The sequence below is a fragment of the Thunnus albacares genome, chromosome 19 (genome assembly GCF_914725855.1).
Source record: "Thunnus albacares chromosome 19, fThuAlb1.1, whole genome shotgun sequence".
Taxonomy (NCBI): domain Eukaryota; kingdom Metazoa; phylum Chordata; class Actinopteri; order Scombriformes; family Scombridae; genus Thunnus; species Thunnus albacares.
This window is the reverse complement of record NC_058124.1, coordinates 17,020,608-17,038,569: the sequence shown is the minus strand read 5'-3', so window position 1 is coordinate 17,038,569 and position 17,962 is coordinate 17,020,608. Positions and strand designations below refer to the sequence as shown.

Genomic DNA, 17,962 nt, shown 5'->3' with positions numbered 1-17,962 from the left:
CATTTAAAGTAGATGAATTCATTGTTAGTTTGGCTCTGCACAAGTGATTCGTTGACAGTAACAAAAATATAGAAAATCGCCATCCATATACTTGTTATATAACTTGTTATTCACATTTTTCTCCTGTATGATGTGACATCAGTACATTTTATCACTTTAGCTGTCTCTCTCTCTCTCTCTCTGTCTCTCTTACTTACACTTTCAGGCAGGCCACCAGATGTTTGTGGGGATTGCTGTCCACGAAAGGCTGTGCTGGGGAGCTCTGTACCTGTTGGCAGCAGGGCTGGTATTAACATCCGAAACACGCCGGCCGTGTCCTCACTCCTGTCGCTGCAACACTTCGGTGCTGGAGCTGAACTGCTCTTATGGCCAACTTACCACAGTGCCTGACGGTCTCCCACAAGACACTAAACTACTGAACTTAACTCATAATATAATAAAGACTCTGGTGCGTCAGCAGTTTCAGACTTTAACACACCTCTTGGACTTGGATTTAAGTGATAACATCCTGGTAATAATTGAAGTGGAAGCTTTTTTCGGCTTGCAAAGCCTGCTAACTCTGCGTCTTGCTCGCAATCACCTGAAGATTATTCCTGTAGGAGCGTTTGCTGGGTTGACAAAACTGCAGTTACTTGACATAAGTGACAACAAGATCCTTGTTTTCCTAGATTTCACTTTCCGTGACTTAGCAGCCCTGCAGTTTATAAAAGCAGCAGAAAATGATTTAGTTTTCATCTCTCATCAAGCTTTCACTGGCCTAACCAGCCTACAAGAGCTGCACCTTGATGCCTGCAATCTCACTGCTGTGCCGACAGAGGCACTCACACAACTTAGTGGGCTGAGAAGCCTTCATTTTCACCAGCTTGGCCTCAACTCACTGCCAAACTACTCTTTCCGTCATCTAGCACGTCTAAAGGAACTTTTCATATCTCATTGCCCCTGGCTGGAGACCCTGTCAGGAAACAGTCTCTTTGGCCTAAATCTTACATCCCTCACCATCATCCACTGCAATCTCAGTGATGTCCCCTACATCCCTTTGCACCATCTTGTATATCTCGTATACCTTGACTTGTCTTTTAATCCAATCACCTACATTCATGGAATCCTGCTCGGTGACTTGCTGCGGCTCCAAGAGCTCCATCTAGTTGGAGGATCATTGCTGCGTATTGAACTTGGAGCATTCAAGGGCTTGGCACGCTTCAGACTGCTGAATGTGTCTAGAAACCTTCTCACCACACTCGAGACGGGTGTTTTCCATTCAGTGGACACCCTAGAAAGTCTGGGACTTGACAACAATCCACTTGCATGTGACTGTCGCTTGCTGTGGGTGGTGCACAGGCGCCTGTATCTGGACTTTGGTGGATATCCGCCAACTTGCACTACCTCTGCTCAGTTGCAGGGCTGGGATTTTCTAGACTTCTCTGAAGCTGAGCTCCCAGCTTTGCTCACCTGTCGGCAGCCTCGAATTCTGAACCGCCAACCTCAAGAAGTGAGAGTTGATCAGGGACACACAGTGGTGTTTTACTGCAACACAGAAGGTGACCCTCTGCCATCTGTCACTTGGCTAAACCCACAGCTAAGACCGTTATCACCCATTGGTAGAATACGAGTTCTCTCCAATGGCTCGCTGGAGGTCCGCTACGCTCAGCCTCAAGACAGTGGTAAATATCTCTGTGTGGCATCTAATGCAGCAGGAAATGACAGCGTTCCTGTCAGCCTTCATGTCCGACGCTTTCCATCATCTTCTAAAAACCCCTTTCGTCTTAAAAGTTGGTTTGCCTTTCCGTCTGCCTCTCCAGGTGTGAATGGACCTCAGAAACTCCCATTTGATGTCAAGACGTTACTGATAGCAGCAACCATTGGGTTCACTTCATTTTTCAGCTCTGTGAGCGTATGTTTCATTTTCATGTTATTCTGGAGTAAGAGCAAAGGGCAAATAAAACACACGGCCACAATCGCATATGTGCCACGAAGCACAATGTCCAGTAATGGAGGCACAGGCAACTCTACGGAGACAAGCAGGTTCACCATGAAACTAATATGAGTCAATAAGTGAAAAGTCTTTTTTTCATTTTAAACACCTGGTATGAGTTGGCACAGGAAATGTATAGCACTTGTAAAATGTAAAACCATCTGGTGATTACAGCTACAATTTCTGCACATAAATAAAAGTTTATAATTAGGATTTAATCTCTGAAGCATGTTAGCTTGTGTCCACCAGAGGCTAACTGTTCAAATTTAAATATATATGTGATCATGTAGATTTCAAGTTACATTTTAGGAACGTTGAACATAAACATGGACGTTATTATTCAGCTTTATATTTCATGTCTGTGTCTTTTATAAAACAGAAGCTTCATTACAACAGAGACTGCATGTAAAGTAATCAAAGTATGCAGTATTTAATAGGCATAATGCATGTAAGATGTAAAGATATAAATTATTCAGTTAATTGCTTATTGCTTGATGTTTATATAAAGAAACTATTTAAGAATTCAGTACAGATAATGAATAAGAAATGAGTTTAGGTCTGTCTGATATGACTGATCTTTATGGTTTGTTTATTTTTTGTACATTTGGCTTCTAAAGAGCACATTTGAATAGTACACTTTATCAAAAATAATTATTATGGTCTGCAGATAGCAGCCATGAGATAACCATAATATAGTAACAGGGATCTTAACCTTATATTAAGGTTAATATACACAATACTTGCATCTGGCATGTCATATCTACTTAATTTGATTAGATATTTTTTGCATGTATATACATATTGTCATATTTACTGCTGTACTCACTCTTTAATGGATGTAGGGATTGTAAGTTTTTTAAAATTTCCCCAATAAAGCATTTCATTTGCAGCACAAAATAAAGTTATTGTGCTTTCCAAAATGTTGTAGTAGTTTTTTGTGTGTGTTGACACTGAAAATACCCCATAGCCAAGAAACAGTCACTAACACGCAACTGGTTTGATAATCAAGTAATTGTTTAAGCCTTTTTTTTTTTTTTTTAAAAAAAAAAGCAAAAATGCCAAAATTCACTGCTTTCCTTTCAAATGTAAATATTTGCTGATTTTTCTGACACAAACCACAAAACTAGCAAGTTCTCAAACATGTTACATGTTTTCTTATTGCAGCAAAATGCAGCAATGAAATTTAAATTATGATTTGAAATAAGTGAGAGGCTTATAGAGGGCATATAGTTAAATAAATGACTTATTTTAACTGTAAATAATATTAACTGTTAGTTGTTTAACCATAATCTGAAAGGTCTTTTAGTGAGAGCACAGCAAGAACACTTCGTTTAAAAAAAATGTCTTATTGAAAGTACAAAATAAGTGATTGACAGAACATACAGGGCATTACAAAGTGACACAAGGAGAGACGTACAACAACGAATAAGTAAACGAATCTAAAACGAAATCTAAACGAAAATAACATACAATCACCAGAAATTGAACTGGTAACAAATGTATTACAACATCAACAACGATGATGATGTCTTGCTCTGTATCTTGATAATGAAGACTCACAAATTAAACCGACAGAAGGAGGTTCATCCAAATTATATTGTTTCCATGGTAACAACATATTAGCTCTCTGAGTGTCAGGCACCATCTCAGTAACTGGTTTCCATGACAACATTATAATGATTCACAGGTGATTTAGCAATTCATATTTTCATGTGAACAAAATATTAATAAATACATTTATGTAAAACATATATATATATCAAATTTAAATTGAATAGCCTATTTGATGAGTTGAAAGCGGTCTTTGCGCTGTAGCCCGGAAGTACGTCACCTGCTCCGGATCCCGGATGTGTGGAAAGTAGCGGCTAGTCTAGTTAGCGGTTAGCTCCAGCAAATGTTACTGGAGTGGATTCGAGAATAAAACACATTAGCGTGACTTTAAAACTTAGTTCTAACTTAAATAAATATGGATACCAACAGATAATTCAACACAACACAGCAAGTGACGGAGTTCCCTCCAAAACAGCAAATATTAGGTGTACAACGGTTAGCATTAGCGCTCAATATATACCCAGCCGCTACCATTGTTTAGCTATAACTTAAATTATCACAAACATGACTCTCGCAGTTGACCGAGAACCCCGAAAGACTGCTGGTAATCGCATGTCAAAACTACTGGATGCTGAAGAAGAGGACGAGTTCTACAAGACCACTTACGGAGGCTTCAACGATGTGAGTAACAGTTAGCGTTTATTAAACTGCAAGACATGAGTGAGCTAATAAGTAAGCATCAGCTTGCATTGGTCTCTTGAAAAGCTGGCTGAATCTCTTGTTACTATAGCTTTATATTTACTGAGGCGGAGTCACATTAGATTGCAACTAACTGTGATTTACTTTTAAATTAATCATTCATTAACATTCAATAACAGACGTCTAATAACACGAGTTATCGGAGGTAGACCAGAAAAGCAGTTAGAAAGCCCAAATAATGTGGTATTTATTTTACCATTCACATAAGAAGACAGAAACTAAATGATGAATGAAAGTATAAATTGTATCTCATAATTTTCTTTTGATAAACAACACATATTTTAAAATGTGTATAAAATACTCTACTTTGAATAATAATTTGTGTCTGATATTGTTTGTTCACCAAAAAAGTTAAATTATCATATTAAAACTCTTAAAATGACATCAACTCCTTCTCCCTAATTAAAAATCCCAGAATCAAGAAATATGAAAATATATTTCATCTCAAAAGTTTAACTGCTGGACACAAGATGTCTCCCACTTCACTAAGAAGTCTATTCTCAGTGTTTGTATACTGGAGGCTTCAGGTTTCCACATCACACTTGTGTAAGTTGAATATCGGACCAGAAGTGGCTTCCAAACTATTTTTGAAGTCACAAATCATTCTTGTAGGTCCACTGCTTAAAATTGGATTTTCAGTGATCTCAGAGGAACTTTCCACTTTCAGCAGATGAATGTGAAAACATCCTTCAAGTATCAAACTCTGCATATATATCATTTTGCACAGTGGCGCTCAAACATTCAACTCTAGTAACAAGAAGCAAAACACATTTTTGAGCAGAGGAAAAAGTGTGAAAAAACCTGAGATTAATTGATCTCAGGTCCATATGTTAAATACATTAATAAGAAGAAAACTGAATTTACATTACTCCGTAAAGTAGTAAATAAATAGGTCATTTGGAAATAGGTAAAACATTTAATTTGTTTGAGAGTGAGAGTTCCTGAGAGGTGTTTATAATATTTAGTCTATCCCTTGTTTACATACAGTACATGTTAAAAGTTTGGACACACTTTCTTATTAAAGTGAATGAGGGGTATCCAGACTTTTGACTGGTACTGTAAATGTTGTGGTCCAAGTATTATAAGCATGTTTTTATAATGCAGTACAATCACACAGCATCACAAACTACGGCCTCCAAAATGTCCATAAAATTGAGCCGACTCCTCTTAAAACAATTTAATCAAAAACCTCCATGAAGGTCGAATTCATTACAGGGCTTTTTATTAGACTACATCAGTTTTAGCTGGCAACTCAGTGTATGTTCCCTTACATCTCAAAATCTCTGCAATGCCAAAAGACCCGCTCATGCCTCCATGCCTGCCATTATCAACAAAATAAATAATATTGTGTGAGAAGATCATGTTCAATAGCAGGGTTGGCATAAAATGCTCAGCAGACTGCAGGTTTTGGAGACTGGGACAAAGTCCTGTTAGCTTTGGTTTCTCAAATCTATGAATAGGTCCACAAAAAAAGGAGAAAAATATATGAAGTTCAACCATCCAGTAAAGCTGTCACAGGTGTCCAACATGGAATCAGTCTGCACAATGTACAGTCCATTAAGGCTTGCAGCAGCCCTGGTCATCAAAACCACCATGCCAGGGTGATTCATCCGAAATTGTCACCATGACTCCAAAATATCCTTTCAGTTCATTTTAGAGCCAACAAAGTTATGAAGGCCAGATGAGTGTCAGCCTCTCTTCCGACACTCCCACACACACAGTGAGAAGAAAGACTTAAGCTGTATTGTGTGACAACATTATACACTATCATTTAATAATGTGGTAACTTAATTTCAGGCGTTACGATGCAGATTTGTTTTCTCAATTTACAGTCTAGCTAATTTTCTTCAAACAGCTGCTGGTTCAAGGGTCAACTTGTGTAGGAGGGTTTAGCACCGGCTGCTCTGACGTTCATCTCAGTTTTGAGTTTGATGAAAAATAACTGGATGAAAAATCACAAACAAATCCTGTGACACCTCAGTCATCTGTGATAAAACTGTGTGATCATGCCTGTACACATACTTGGATTTGAAGGCTAATCTGATTAATAATGTCACTCAAATATTTTCAACTTCTGACTGTCAGTTAAGTATTTTAAATATGTTACTCTTAGTCACTGCAGTTTGCATGTGTTTGCATATGTTGTCATGATCTACATGTCACAAATAAATAAATAAATTGCAGGTTTTCTCTTATGTATGCACTTAATATTTAGGGGCAGATTATTCTGCTTCCTCAGAGCTCTTCTAGTTGCTTTGGAAACTCACCAAAAATGCAGATTTCCAGGACTCTTTAAAACTGCTGCTATATGGCATCTAGCTTAAAATTATCAACTTCTTTTGTAGATGTGATGAAGCTTCATCAGAGTTTATGTTCTGGTACGTGAGGTGTTGATATTATTTCGTCTACCCCTTGTAAATACACCCCATGAGCCTGATGCAGCCTGTATTAAATTCTTATAAATTGCTCTCGAGTTTCCTCTCTGTATGTGTTTGTGCTGTAGGAGAGTGAGTGTTAGTAGCTGTATCAGCTGAATTAAAAATAAACATGCTCATTATATGGGAAAGAGTCTCCCTCATAAAATCTCACAGATTTAAATTTAAATTAAATTTTTTTTAACAGCAAACATGCACATTGCAGAACTTAATTTAGCCACACAACGCTACACTACTCTAGCCTGATTAGCTTCTATTTTATTGTATTTGTATTACATTTCAAACTAAATTGTGTGTCCCTTTGCTTTCCCTTCAGGAATCAGGAGATGACGAGTATCATGGAGAACATTCAGACACAGAGGATGAGGTGGACAGTGATTTTGACATTGATGAGGGTGACGAGCCAGACAGCGACCAGGAGGAGGACGCGCCTCGAAGGAAAAGTCGAGTTGTCACGAAAGCATATAAGGTAGTGACAGTAATTTCAGGAACTGTCTGACTTAATTAATTAATTTAATTAACTTCACCTAAATCTTTCCTCTTGTGTATATTTATCCCTGCTTTATCTGGTGAAGAATATTCCTGACCATATATGCTCTTTTTCAGCCTCATTTACATTCATACTATTGCACACATAAACCCTTTTGTAGCTGCTTTTTACCATTATTGCTCTGCAGCAGTTGATGCCAAATACCATCATCTCAACTGCAGCTGAGGGAGCAGTAAGAGTTGTTGATTTAGCTTTGCCACCACAATTTCATTTGTGGTTGTGGAATTAGAATCTGTTATGTTATGGTCATAAGCAGGCATTTCTAACTTTCTTTCAGAAAAGTTTGCTTGTTTGTAATATATTTATTAAATAGATGGCTTTTTGTCTTTGTTTAATCCAAGGAACCTATAAAAGTGGCAAAGCCCAAACCCAAAAGACCCTCTGAGGAAACAAAGAAGACAGAGAAAGCTAAAGTGGAGCTCAAAAGGAGGATTCCTCAAGAATTTCAAGATTTTGGCGAGAGTAAGATTGCTACAGATACCTTTTCATAAATTCAAAATGCTAAAAACACTTAAATTGTTCCATCACATCATAAGCACACCATGATTACATTACAACAGCATCAGAAAAAGCCACCATGTCCGCGGAAACTGGAGTAAAGAGTTTTTGTACACAACAACTCCTTTGTTTGGGTTAATCGGAGTTATTCATCCATCTTTAGCTCGGAAGTCTGTGCGACAGTCCACCAGTGAACACACTCGGAAGACCAATCTGCGCTTGCAAGAGCGACAGGATGCACCTAGGCGACGGAGAGGCGCCCACCGTGACCGGCCCCTAACCCAAGAAGAACTGCTGGCTGAGGCCAAGATAACAGCTGAGATCAACATTCGATCGCTAGGTATTATAATGTTTCAGGCTTAAGGCTGTTGCTACACAGACCTTTATAGTGTTTGGGCCGTCACGTTACTTGATATGTAATGAGAGAATTTGTACAAAAAAATATATTTGTCTTCAGTAGAGCATACATGTGCTAAATCTTCAGTTTATGATACGTTACAGTCAGTAACGTGATCATATATCTGATTTTATCATGGCCAGTTTTGTTTTTTTACATTGCTTTTTGTACAATAACAGTATAACTTTATCAGAGGTTTTTTATTACAAATAAAGCAAGAATCACAGAAATATCATTGCACAAACATAAATAAATGACAATGGAAATAGTAAGTTCACTATATACTAATTTAACTGAATAATTAATTTACCAGTTCATTGCTTTTGAAATGTTACTAAATTAATAATGAATATATGCATATCCATATATCGCCTCAAAATGTTTCACTTGATTACAATACACATTTAAAATAGGAATGCCATTTCATTTTACTTTCTGTTTATAGAAAACTATGAACGTCTGGAGGCGGACAAGAAGAAACAAGTCCATAAGAAGCGGCGTTTCGAAGGACCAACCATCCGTTATCATTCAGTCCTCATGCCCCTTGTGTCTCACTCAGTCCTAAAAGAAGAAAATGTTGATGTTGAAGGGTACGTATAATCTCCAGCTGGACTTATTTGGCTTCAGAAATAATTTGGCGGAGAGAATACTGACCTTTTTGAACCGCTTTATACAGTTTTTGGGTTTGTTTGAAGTAATCTGCTCAGTGGAAAACAATATTTTGCTTCAAATGCTTTGACCATAAACGTATTTCACCCCTTTTTAGATGATCAAATACCAAAACATTGTACGCCCATGATTAGTAGTTATATAAGGAGATTTATTACATTTTCAGTTCTCCTGCTGTGAAAATTGTAGTGCTTCATTTCACTTGAGCTCTTAAAACCCTTGACCAAATATTTCATTTGACTAAAACAAAAAGTTAAGATGAGAAAACAAGAACACATTTAGCAAAAAATGCTAATCTTACACAGATCATCACCATATAAAATGGTTATGGAAAAACGATAATATTTGTAATACCTGTATTTTTTCCAAAGGTTGGATCAGGACGTTCCTCAGACTGCTCCGCCAAATCCCTCCACACCTTCCCAGCAGCCCGCCGGAGGCTTGTGTTCCCGCACCTACATAACGTTCAGTGATGACGAAGCGTTCGAGGCAGGCTTCCCACCCAGCGCACAGTCAAGTCCTCAGCTTCCTGTCCAGGAGGTTTGTCCAGTCACCCATAAGGCCGCACTGTACCGAGACCCAGTAACTGATATCCCTTACGCTAACACACGAGCCTTCCGCATCATCCGAGAGGCGTACCGTAAATACGTGGCTGCTCATGGATTTCCAAACACTTCGGGAGGGGCGACGGGACTTGACTCCACAACAACTAAGGGTGCCCGGCAGAAAATGTTGGTCAAGCAGAGTGCTGTTGCAACATAGATTACTTTCACGCAGAATTTTGGAAATAGACTTGTGTTTCTTTTTTAGATTTCTTAGTTCTGGTAGAGTGACTTGACTGAGTAACATGACGGAAAACTACAACCAGTTGCTGCCTGACACCATGAATACTTTTTCTTTACAAGACAAACAATTGTCTGCATCTACTTCTGACTCCATCTGTACAAAATGTTCCCAGCAACCAGGAAATTACAGGAAAAACAAAACATTTTGGGTTGTGATTTGAGCAGTCAATGTTCACCATACAAAACAGATTTACAAGTACACAACAAACAAACATCAACACAACCAAATCAGGCATTCCCTTTAACTGCAAAGAAGAAAAGTCTTATTTGTGATGTTTCTGTGTATAAGGTTTATTTTGTAGATTAAAGGTGCAGTGTGTTGGATTTAGTGGCGTCTAGTGGTGATCTTGCAGAATGCAACCAACTAAATACCCCCTCCCTCCCCTCTCCTCCTCTTCCAAGCCTGTAGGAGAACCTACAGTAGTTGCGAAGAAAAATGTGAAATTTTCTAGAGCCAGTGTTTGGTTTGTCTGTTCTGGGCTACTGTAGAAACATGGTGGGCTCCGTGGAAGAGGATCTGCGCCCTATGTTGATATAAAGGGCTCATTCTAAGGTAACGAAAACACAACAATTTCAGGTGATTATACAATAATTAAAACATACTTATGAATTTTATATTCCATTTCTGCCAAGTCTGTTCTGCTAGATGCCACTAAATTCTACACATTGCACCTTTAACGCCTTGAATGACAAATCCAGGTTGAGTGGATAAAAAAATCTGACTTGCCTTCACGTTTTTTTTTTGTTTTTATAAAATGCCATTTTTGTTATTGTTAAAACTTTTGCTTTCTACAAATGTACATATTTCTCAAGAAAAAATAAATATTTGACACTTGAAAAAATTTATATTTACTATTTCCATGAAGTCTGGTCTGTAAAACCTTTCATTTACCTCAAACACTGAAGCAACAGCTGCACTGTACTAAGTATTTTGTAAACACACTAAACACAAAAGCGTCAGACTGTCGAGAGGGATTTGTTCATTTAACATCAACATTTTATAATTATGTTTGATAAGAAAAAAATTATTTACCATACGAAATACTTTATTAGTCCCTTAGGGGAGAAACAGTGCCACCATACAAATAAGACAAACATCACGTAGGACAGTAAATAACAAGTAACAATAAACAACAAGTAAAAAGGCAATCACATCTCAAGGCAGTACAATATAGAAAGCACAGCAGCATAATAAATAGTGTAAACATCAATGTGGCTGTATGACACGACATCAACATATTCATGGACCTCAACATTACCACAATCCTCAATACATCCACTAATACAGTCCTCAACATTATCATCATTATCTGATAATCAATAGACCATGTTAATTAAAAAACTTCACTGCAGCAGGTACAAAGGACTTCCTGAATCTCTCAGAGGAACATCTAGGCATTACAAGCCTGCTACTAAAAGAGCTTCATCTGTAACGTCCTCCTTTACTTAAAACCCACCCTGATTCTACCTGTACGGTGGGATCTTTTTTGTCATTAAAGCTAATTTAACCTTAGTTTACTGAGAATGAAAAAATATCACAATATCAAAACTTAATTTCATATACAGTTCAGCCTCATTACTGAATCACATGAGATCATTTTAGGAGAACTGTGCCCAGGAGTTATATTCACTGCCTGTATCTGACAAATTAGTTTGACTGTGTAAATCGATCAAAACATTCAGAGCTATAATTTCTCCCAGCAACTTCCCAGTGCTAAAATTGAGCAGATCAATAAGCATTAAAGTATTTAAGACATTGTATGGTTTGTATTTCCCCCCTTACTTAAAATATCCTCACTCTCTCTTGATCTCTCATCACGGTTAAAAAAAAAAATCAGTCTGATAGATACTCGTTCAGATTTTAGTTTATATTCCCACAAACTGCTCACTGCCTCAGTGTGTAGATATCCGGTGTGATATAACATTTGGCACACAATCAAAAAACATTACAGTATCTAAATGTAGCCTGACAGGAAATTTACCAGCATTTTGAGATAAAGCTGGTTATGAAGCTATTATTATATTTCTGTTCCTGGTTAATAGCAGAAAATTGTTTGAGCTCCAGTGTCGAGTGTCGCAGCGAACAATACTGCCATGTTGATCCCTCCAAGGCCTTAATTAGATTTTCTATATTTGTTCTCTCAGGGTACAATCACAGAGTTACAGAGTTGCCCGTAACACCACTGAGTCCTGGCACCTTTGACCCCTCTCACAGTGAACAAAAATCACCGCGTCCAGTAGCTTGTGGCCATCTCTGCCTGCCTGTTACATAAAATCCCACTGGGAAACAAAAATAACGTTTAGTCACAGATTTCAGTGCCTAAAATAGTCTATGGTAAAAATAACACTCTTGACATACAATACAGTAAGTTCCTAGCACATCATTTATATTATTAGGAAAAATATGTTTTTTTTTTGTAGCTTGAGTTTGGCAGTTTTGTCATTAATACTTCAGCCGGCAACACGATCGATGAGGATGGCGGCGTCACGGCTGACTGGTGAAGGCAACCTTGAATTATTTTTGCAGTTTCAGGTACAAATCCTGCTGAGCTTGCCTCCGAGTCAGTTTAGCCCTCAGCAGATGGTTCATGCACAATTTTTCACTTGTGCAGGAATGCTCCCAAAATTCAGATTTGACATCGCTGCCAAAAGGATCATGTTGCACTCAAGTGGATTTTCTCATGCTGTTCCTGTATTGTCCTGATGTTGTTGAGCAGAGCATCTCGCCAAGCAGTCAACCGCGGCTTTTGTTCTGTCCCTTAAGTAACCTGGCAGTTGATGCAATGAAAGCATAAGAATAATTTACAGTTCTTTACTTGTCAGCTGCTCTTTGATTGTGCAGTAAAGAGAAAATGCATTTAGCACGCTCTCATGTAGAACCAGTATCCCTCATTTGTAAGCTCTACTACTGTACTCACGTCATATGTTCTTTAAACCTAGTCTGTTTGGTGGATTGATGGGAAACAACAGATAGAAAATGGAAAAATAGAAGTTTCCTTTTATAACCTAAAGGATAGGTTCGTATATTTTCAACAGTCAGGTGTCCATATGAACATTGAAGCATTTTTTTTAGCATAACATGAGGCTTCAGCAGTTTGAGTTAGTCAAATAAAGTGGTTATCTTCCAAAGTTAGTCTTTTTATTAAAAATGTGTTTTCCAGTTCAGCCGCAGCGGAAAGACAGTATAAGAGGGATTTTGGAACAAAAATGGAAGATATTGACTTCATTTGACTAATTTGGACATTATTATTATTATTATTATCTTCAAATAAACTTTTAAATTCATTTTTGCACAGAAGGACGACTGTGGAGTTTGTCCCCCATCACTCACATTGAAAGTGCATTATGAAGGGATCTCTGAATGGTTACTATGAACAGGAGGAATGACTACAGCAATAAAAATGTGTCAATGTTCATTTGGGCACCTGACTGTTGTTTAAAAGAAAGACTTGGCAAATTATAAACCCGTCCTTTAAAGTAGAACCTCAGTTGCCAGGATGACCTGACAAAGACATGAGCTGTGTCCCAACTCCATACTACACACTAATTCTAAATAGATTTTTGAGTATTTGGCATGTTCATACAGGAAAAGTGACAAAATAAAGTATAGCTTTTCTTTTTTGAGTATGCTTTTGATCTATACTCTTCTCCCATAATGCAAGAAAATGCACAAAAAAATGGAGGAGCTGCTCACAGCTGGAAAGAATAAAAACTATTATGTATGGCAGCTCCACTAACACCTCTAAAAACAAAAAAATTAATGTATAATACTTTTTAGAAAAACGTTTTGCTGTCTCTTTAAATTGAATTGGCAGTGACATCCCACAGCATCACAAGTGTTGCATCATTCCCTGCCGATACAAAACAATTATGTTAATTTCTTGTAGTATAGTGTTAAATATAGCTATTACTAAGGCACTTATTTGCTTGAGGGAATACATGAATAATCTATTATACAACAGGTATTCACACAGATGTAAGTTATCATAAAGACCAAAACCTCACATTTCCAATGAGGACTTTATACCTCCAGTGGTGAGAACAAGAGTCCTGTGATAAAACAGACTTCTCCAATGACGCCAGGTATAAAGATCAAATGTACGTCTCTGTTCAGGCAGTCAGATGCTGTCTGTCATGATGCAAAAAAAAATGCTGGTGAAGTGAAGAGCAGAGGCGGATGAATCGGCCATCTGGACGTCTTACTGGTGGGCTGTCCGACGACCGACCTCATCTATTTGTCATATGCTGAGTTGACAGACAGACCGATTGTACTTTTGTATTAATCATGACAGTCTGCCCCGCAAATTAACACGGACTAGACAAAGCAGATCCCTTCATACTGACGTGACTAAACACCACAATTTGAATCATTTATTTGCTAGTAGGATGAACGTCTAGTTATGCTAACAGCAGCACGTTGGCAGTTAAATAAGCCATTTTGAGAAAGCGAATTGAGTCCAGAATAGGATGAAAGGCCCACACAGAGGGGTGATGGATGTAGCAAAGACACATTATCTCAAATTATTTCATTAGCCTTTTTATGGTTAAACTCAAGATGTAATTAAGGACAAATTATACACACGTTCTTCCTCAATAACACCCAATAAATCAAACCGCTCTGGCATCCTCGACTTTGACAGAGTAACACAAACCCGTGTTGAAAGGATTCAAGTTGTTGTGGTGTCACTTTATCTTCTCCAACAACAGGACCCTCATTTGGCGATGGAATTTATTTTATCCTGCCTTTCTCATTTCTATCAACCTAAATACTTGTTTGAAAGAAACTGCTGCCCACACACTGTGTCACTTGCTTTAGCAAAGAGAGAGAGAAAAAATAACATGAATTCAAAAATAACAAGTTATCCCTTAAAGCCATGGTGATTAATTCAGTGTCAGGCTAAGCCAGCATCTCTGGTGGATAGATGGATGTAACGTATGCCGTTAAAATATTTATTCTCGCAGGGGAGGAATTATAACCAAATACTTCTGAAATACTTCTCATATCATATGCAACAACACAACGCTGAAAGCTTTGTCTCCCACATACTGCACAAGCGCATATGGTACCAATTGAACATTTTTCAGAATAGGAAGAGAAGGCAACTGCATTTTCACTCGTTCTAGTGTGGTAGTTGCCATGGCGACGAGTGTAGGTGGTGTACTGTGCTGTACTCTGTGCTGTACTCCTTCCCTTGTCCTCTCCCCTCTTCTCTTGCCCACCCTCCTCTCTGTTCTGCTATCTGCAACGTCCCCGTAACTGTGATTGCTTCATATTTACTCAAAAATCTATCAGCTCGGCGTGTTTGTCTCGGGCGGTTTGAGCCGAGCTCTCATCAAATGTTCGGCCTGTAATTAAGCAGAAAGTTGCATTCGAGCCGCTCTTTAATTGTGGTTTAGAGCGTTTTATGATGCTGGATTCGAAAGGTTTGCATGAGTATCATATTCCTCGAGTATTTTTGACATCATAACCAGATTGATTTAGCATTTTCTTGATTGATTTCTGCTTATAGATCCCTCATGTTTTTCATGTCTGCCGTGAATGTGTTTCTTGCTGACCGTCCAAGTTCTTGTATACGCTTCTGTCCATCTCTTCTTTTTTTGCACACCAGCAATTCTTTTATCAGTTTCCATGGAGATGTGTGTGTGTGTGTGTGTGTGTGTCTGTGCGTGTGTGTGTAAGTGAGTGATTGAGTGAGTGAGGCTTGAGAATTAAAGAGTGGGGATGTGACATTTCCAGTCTATATTTTTTGAAGACTGCCTGTGCCGTCTATCCAGTGTCCCAAGTTAGGCTTTGACATCAGCTTCCCATCTGGTTTTTATCAAATCTTCTCTTGTGTTCAGTGCAGCTTGGATCAGTCATATTATAACTCCACCTTAGATTATGAAGATAAAAAGAGCAATGCATAAAGAACAGATAATTTAAGCAACTCATTCATCGTTTCACAAAAAGTGTAAAGTACAGTCGTGTCACAGATTGTGTCTATAAACTGTGAAAACAAACAAATGTTAATCTGTTTTCTGTTTTAACGCTGCCAGTTTATCTTCTTGTTGGTGTATTTTTAACAGATCAAACCTTTTAATGATTCATTCAAAGGATTATTACCATTTAGAAAAAAAGGTTATCATTATGTCACGTCTCTGTTTTCTGATCGTTTTCGAGCCGCAATTTACCAGTCTCATGTTTATGATACAGAGACAGAATTTAAAAAAAAACAACAATCCTCTAAGGGGGTTACGCCTTCTTTATCAGGGATTTATGTCACGCCTTCTTTATATGTGCCCACGAAATGATGACACATTCAGGATTTAACAATTAGCAATACACATTTATATAACATGTTTACATAGCAGATATCAAAATAAAAATCCCTTTGAAACAGAACAATTGCTGTTGCCTCCACACTTCCGCAACAGTTTTGTTGGACTGTCTGGCGGTTTTTCAGTGACCAGAATAAAACAGATTACAGACTATTAAAATCCAAATGAGTCACCCGCAGACTTTGATTTCTCCCGTGTTTGAGATATCAGGGTTGTTTTCAACACAAAAAAACCCATCACTAAGGCACCGTAAAGGATGGGTTCACATTTTTTAAAGTCTGTTGTTAAAATAATACATACATGCACATATAAAAGAGTTGTCGTTGCTGTTATCCCTCCTCTCTCCCTAGCAGGACTCAATGAAGGATGAAAGGCACAATCCTCATCCTGTGCAAAAATACATTCTGAAATGCAGCCAAAGCTATATGAGACTTCATCAGTCTGAGTTACTCAAATCAAGTGTTTATCTTCCAAAGTTTTCAGTCTTTTCAGTGTGAAATTGCCTTTTTGTGTTACTGTACCTCCACTGCAGCTCAGCAAAGAAACACTGTCCAACCACAAAGAAGAAGAAGATAAAGACTGCAAGACTGCTGAACCCTCATATTTGCTTCAAGTGAACTTGAAGGGGCACTTTATTGATTTAACATCAAGCAGCTTGAGGCTGAGGATAATGCAGAAGCACCTTGAAGTTCAGTGCCACCATCGGCCGCTAGGTTCTGGCACCAATTGACTCCCCATTCAAAAAGTGACACCTCCTCTCTAGAAATACTAAGTCAGTTTTTTTTCAATGAGTCATTATGGTTTCAATTTCTAAATTCGGGCCCTCTAATAAGTGTGCTGGTGGTCATTTTGCTCCGATTTGGTTTAAAAAGATGGAGCCGACCATAAGCTGCAACTCTGGACTTCAGACTGGCTCCAATGCAAACCGACTTCGCCACGTCCATCTTTATATACAGTCTGTGTTTTACATATGAAAATCAGTTTAGTTGTCATGGTGAGTACTACTCAGTCTGTGAGAACAGTTGCACAATTTTCTTGTATGGCTTTTATCAGGATGCCTTAGGTAACAAACCAGCATGTTTGAAAGAAATGTGAGTTTGCCAGACAGGGCAAGTCTGACAAAAGATGCTATTGAGTTGCAGTATGGGAAATGTAGGATCCAGTGTTTCTGGACCTTGAAAAGTCAGGATATCTCTGCCTCTGCTGCTATCGTTTTGATCATTCTTTACAACCACTACCACTGGTACAACCACTATTTCTACTGAACAGTAGAAATAATTACAGTGACCATTAACTTTTTAATTGCACATATGGGTATGTTAATATTGTATTAAGATGGATATTTTAATTTGTTTTTATAGTTTGAGTTAACTTGGTTTCATCTGTGTTAAATCAGACCAATCTTCAGGCGCAGAAATAGGCTGAAATATTATTTGAATAATAAAAGTCTTGATTTAGTTGTTCATATTCCCATTTTCCAAGACAAAGTTAGTTCATTTACTACAAACCAGTTGCCACACAGTGAACCAGGGTCTCTGGGGGGCCCCTGCTTTGCCTCGTTGGTAATCCAGCCTTGGCTCCATTGGTCCCTGACTTCTTATCAGACATCTGTATTGCCAATGACTGCCAATGACAGATAATAACATAATAAGTTGTGTCTTACCATCCATCCGCCATGTTTGTTTCCAAAAACACCTCTCAGCTGAGAGCACCACCTTATTAAAATGTTTACATGAAATATTGATGAATATGTGTTCCCAAAATATAGAAAGCACCACATTCCCACTTTCTGCCGGCTAAAAATAAGTTCATGGATGTTTTGCAAACGAGCCTTATTAACACAGAAATCTGTACGAGACATTAAAAAGCAACTTAAATGAACTTTGTTGTGGTCTCCAACCTCATTTCCATCTTAATTATTGGGCGCAGTGGGCGGCAGGGGCCCCGTCATCGCTTCGTTTTATTTTA

At 38.1% G+C, this 17,962-nt stretch overlaps 2 protein-coding genes across 5 annotated transcripts; both read left to right on the top strand.

Annotated features, from left to right (window-relative positions):
* The first annotated feature begins 215 nt into the window (after positions 1-215).
* Positions 216-2,814, top strand: LOC122969948 (leucine-rich repeat and immunoglobulin-like domain-containing nogo receptor-interacting protein 1). The gene has a single exon (XM_044335999.1). It carries the CDS (start codon positions 218-220, stop codon positions 2,042-2,044), a length of 1,827 nt encoding a protein of 608 aa, XP_044191934.1. The 5' UTR covers positions 216-217; the 3' UTR covers positions 2,045-2,814.
* Positions 2,815-3,791: 977 nt separating this feature from the next.
* On the top strand, positions 3,792-17,871 carry vps72a (vacuolar protein sorting 72 homolog a). 4 transcript variants are annotated; one of them, XM_044334884.1, is made up of 8 exons: positions 3,792-4,204; positions 7,034-7,186; positions 7,609-7,729; positions 7,929-8,105; positions 8,608-8,752; positions 9,203-9,371; positions 10,166-10,229; positions 10,323-10,522. In XM_044334884.1, exons 1-7 carry the CDS (start codon positions 4,088-4,090, stop codon positions 10,226-10,228), a joined length of 945 nt encoding a protein of 314 aa, XP_044190819.1. In that variant the 5' UTR covers positions 3,792-4,087; the 3' UTR covers position 10,229; positions 10,323-10,522. The 4 variants fall into 4 exon arrangements, with proteins under 4 accessions (XP_044190819.1, XP_044190818.1, XP_044190820.1 ...); XM_044334883.1 differs by lacking the exons at positions 10,166-10,229; positions 10,323-10,522 and adding an exon at positions 16,527-17,871; XM_044334885.1 differs by lacking the exons at positions 10,166-10,229; positions 10,323-10,522 and adding an exon at positions 10,086-10,123.
* Positions 17,872-17,962: the final 91 nt, after the last annotated feature.

What these genes read in the sequence shown, in the direction of transcription:
- LOC122969948 (XM_044335999.1), top strand. Translation starts at nt 218, where the DNA reads ATGTTTGTGGGGATTGCTGTCCACGAAAGGCTGTGCTGGGGAGCTCTG.
- vps72a (XM_044334882.1), top strand. Translation starts at nt 4,088, where the DNA reads ATGACTCTCGCAGTTGACCGAGAACCCCGAAAGACTGCTGGTAATCGC. An exon ending in CTTACGGAGGCTTCAACGAT is followed by an intron (nt 4,205 to 7,033) that starts GTGAGTAACAGT and finishes CTTTCCCTTCAG; the next exon opens with GAATCAGGAGATGACGAGTA. An exon ending in TTGTCACGAAAGCATATAAG is followed by an intron (nt 7,187 to 7,608) that starts GTAGTGACAGTA and finishes GTTTAATCCAAG; the next exon opens with GAACCTATAAAAGTGGCAAA.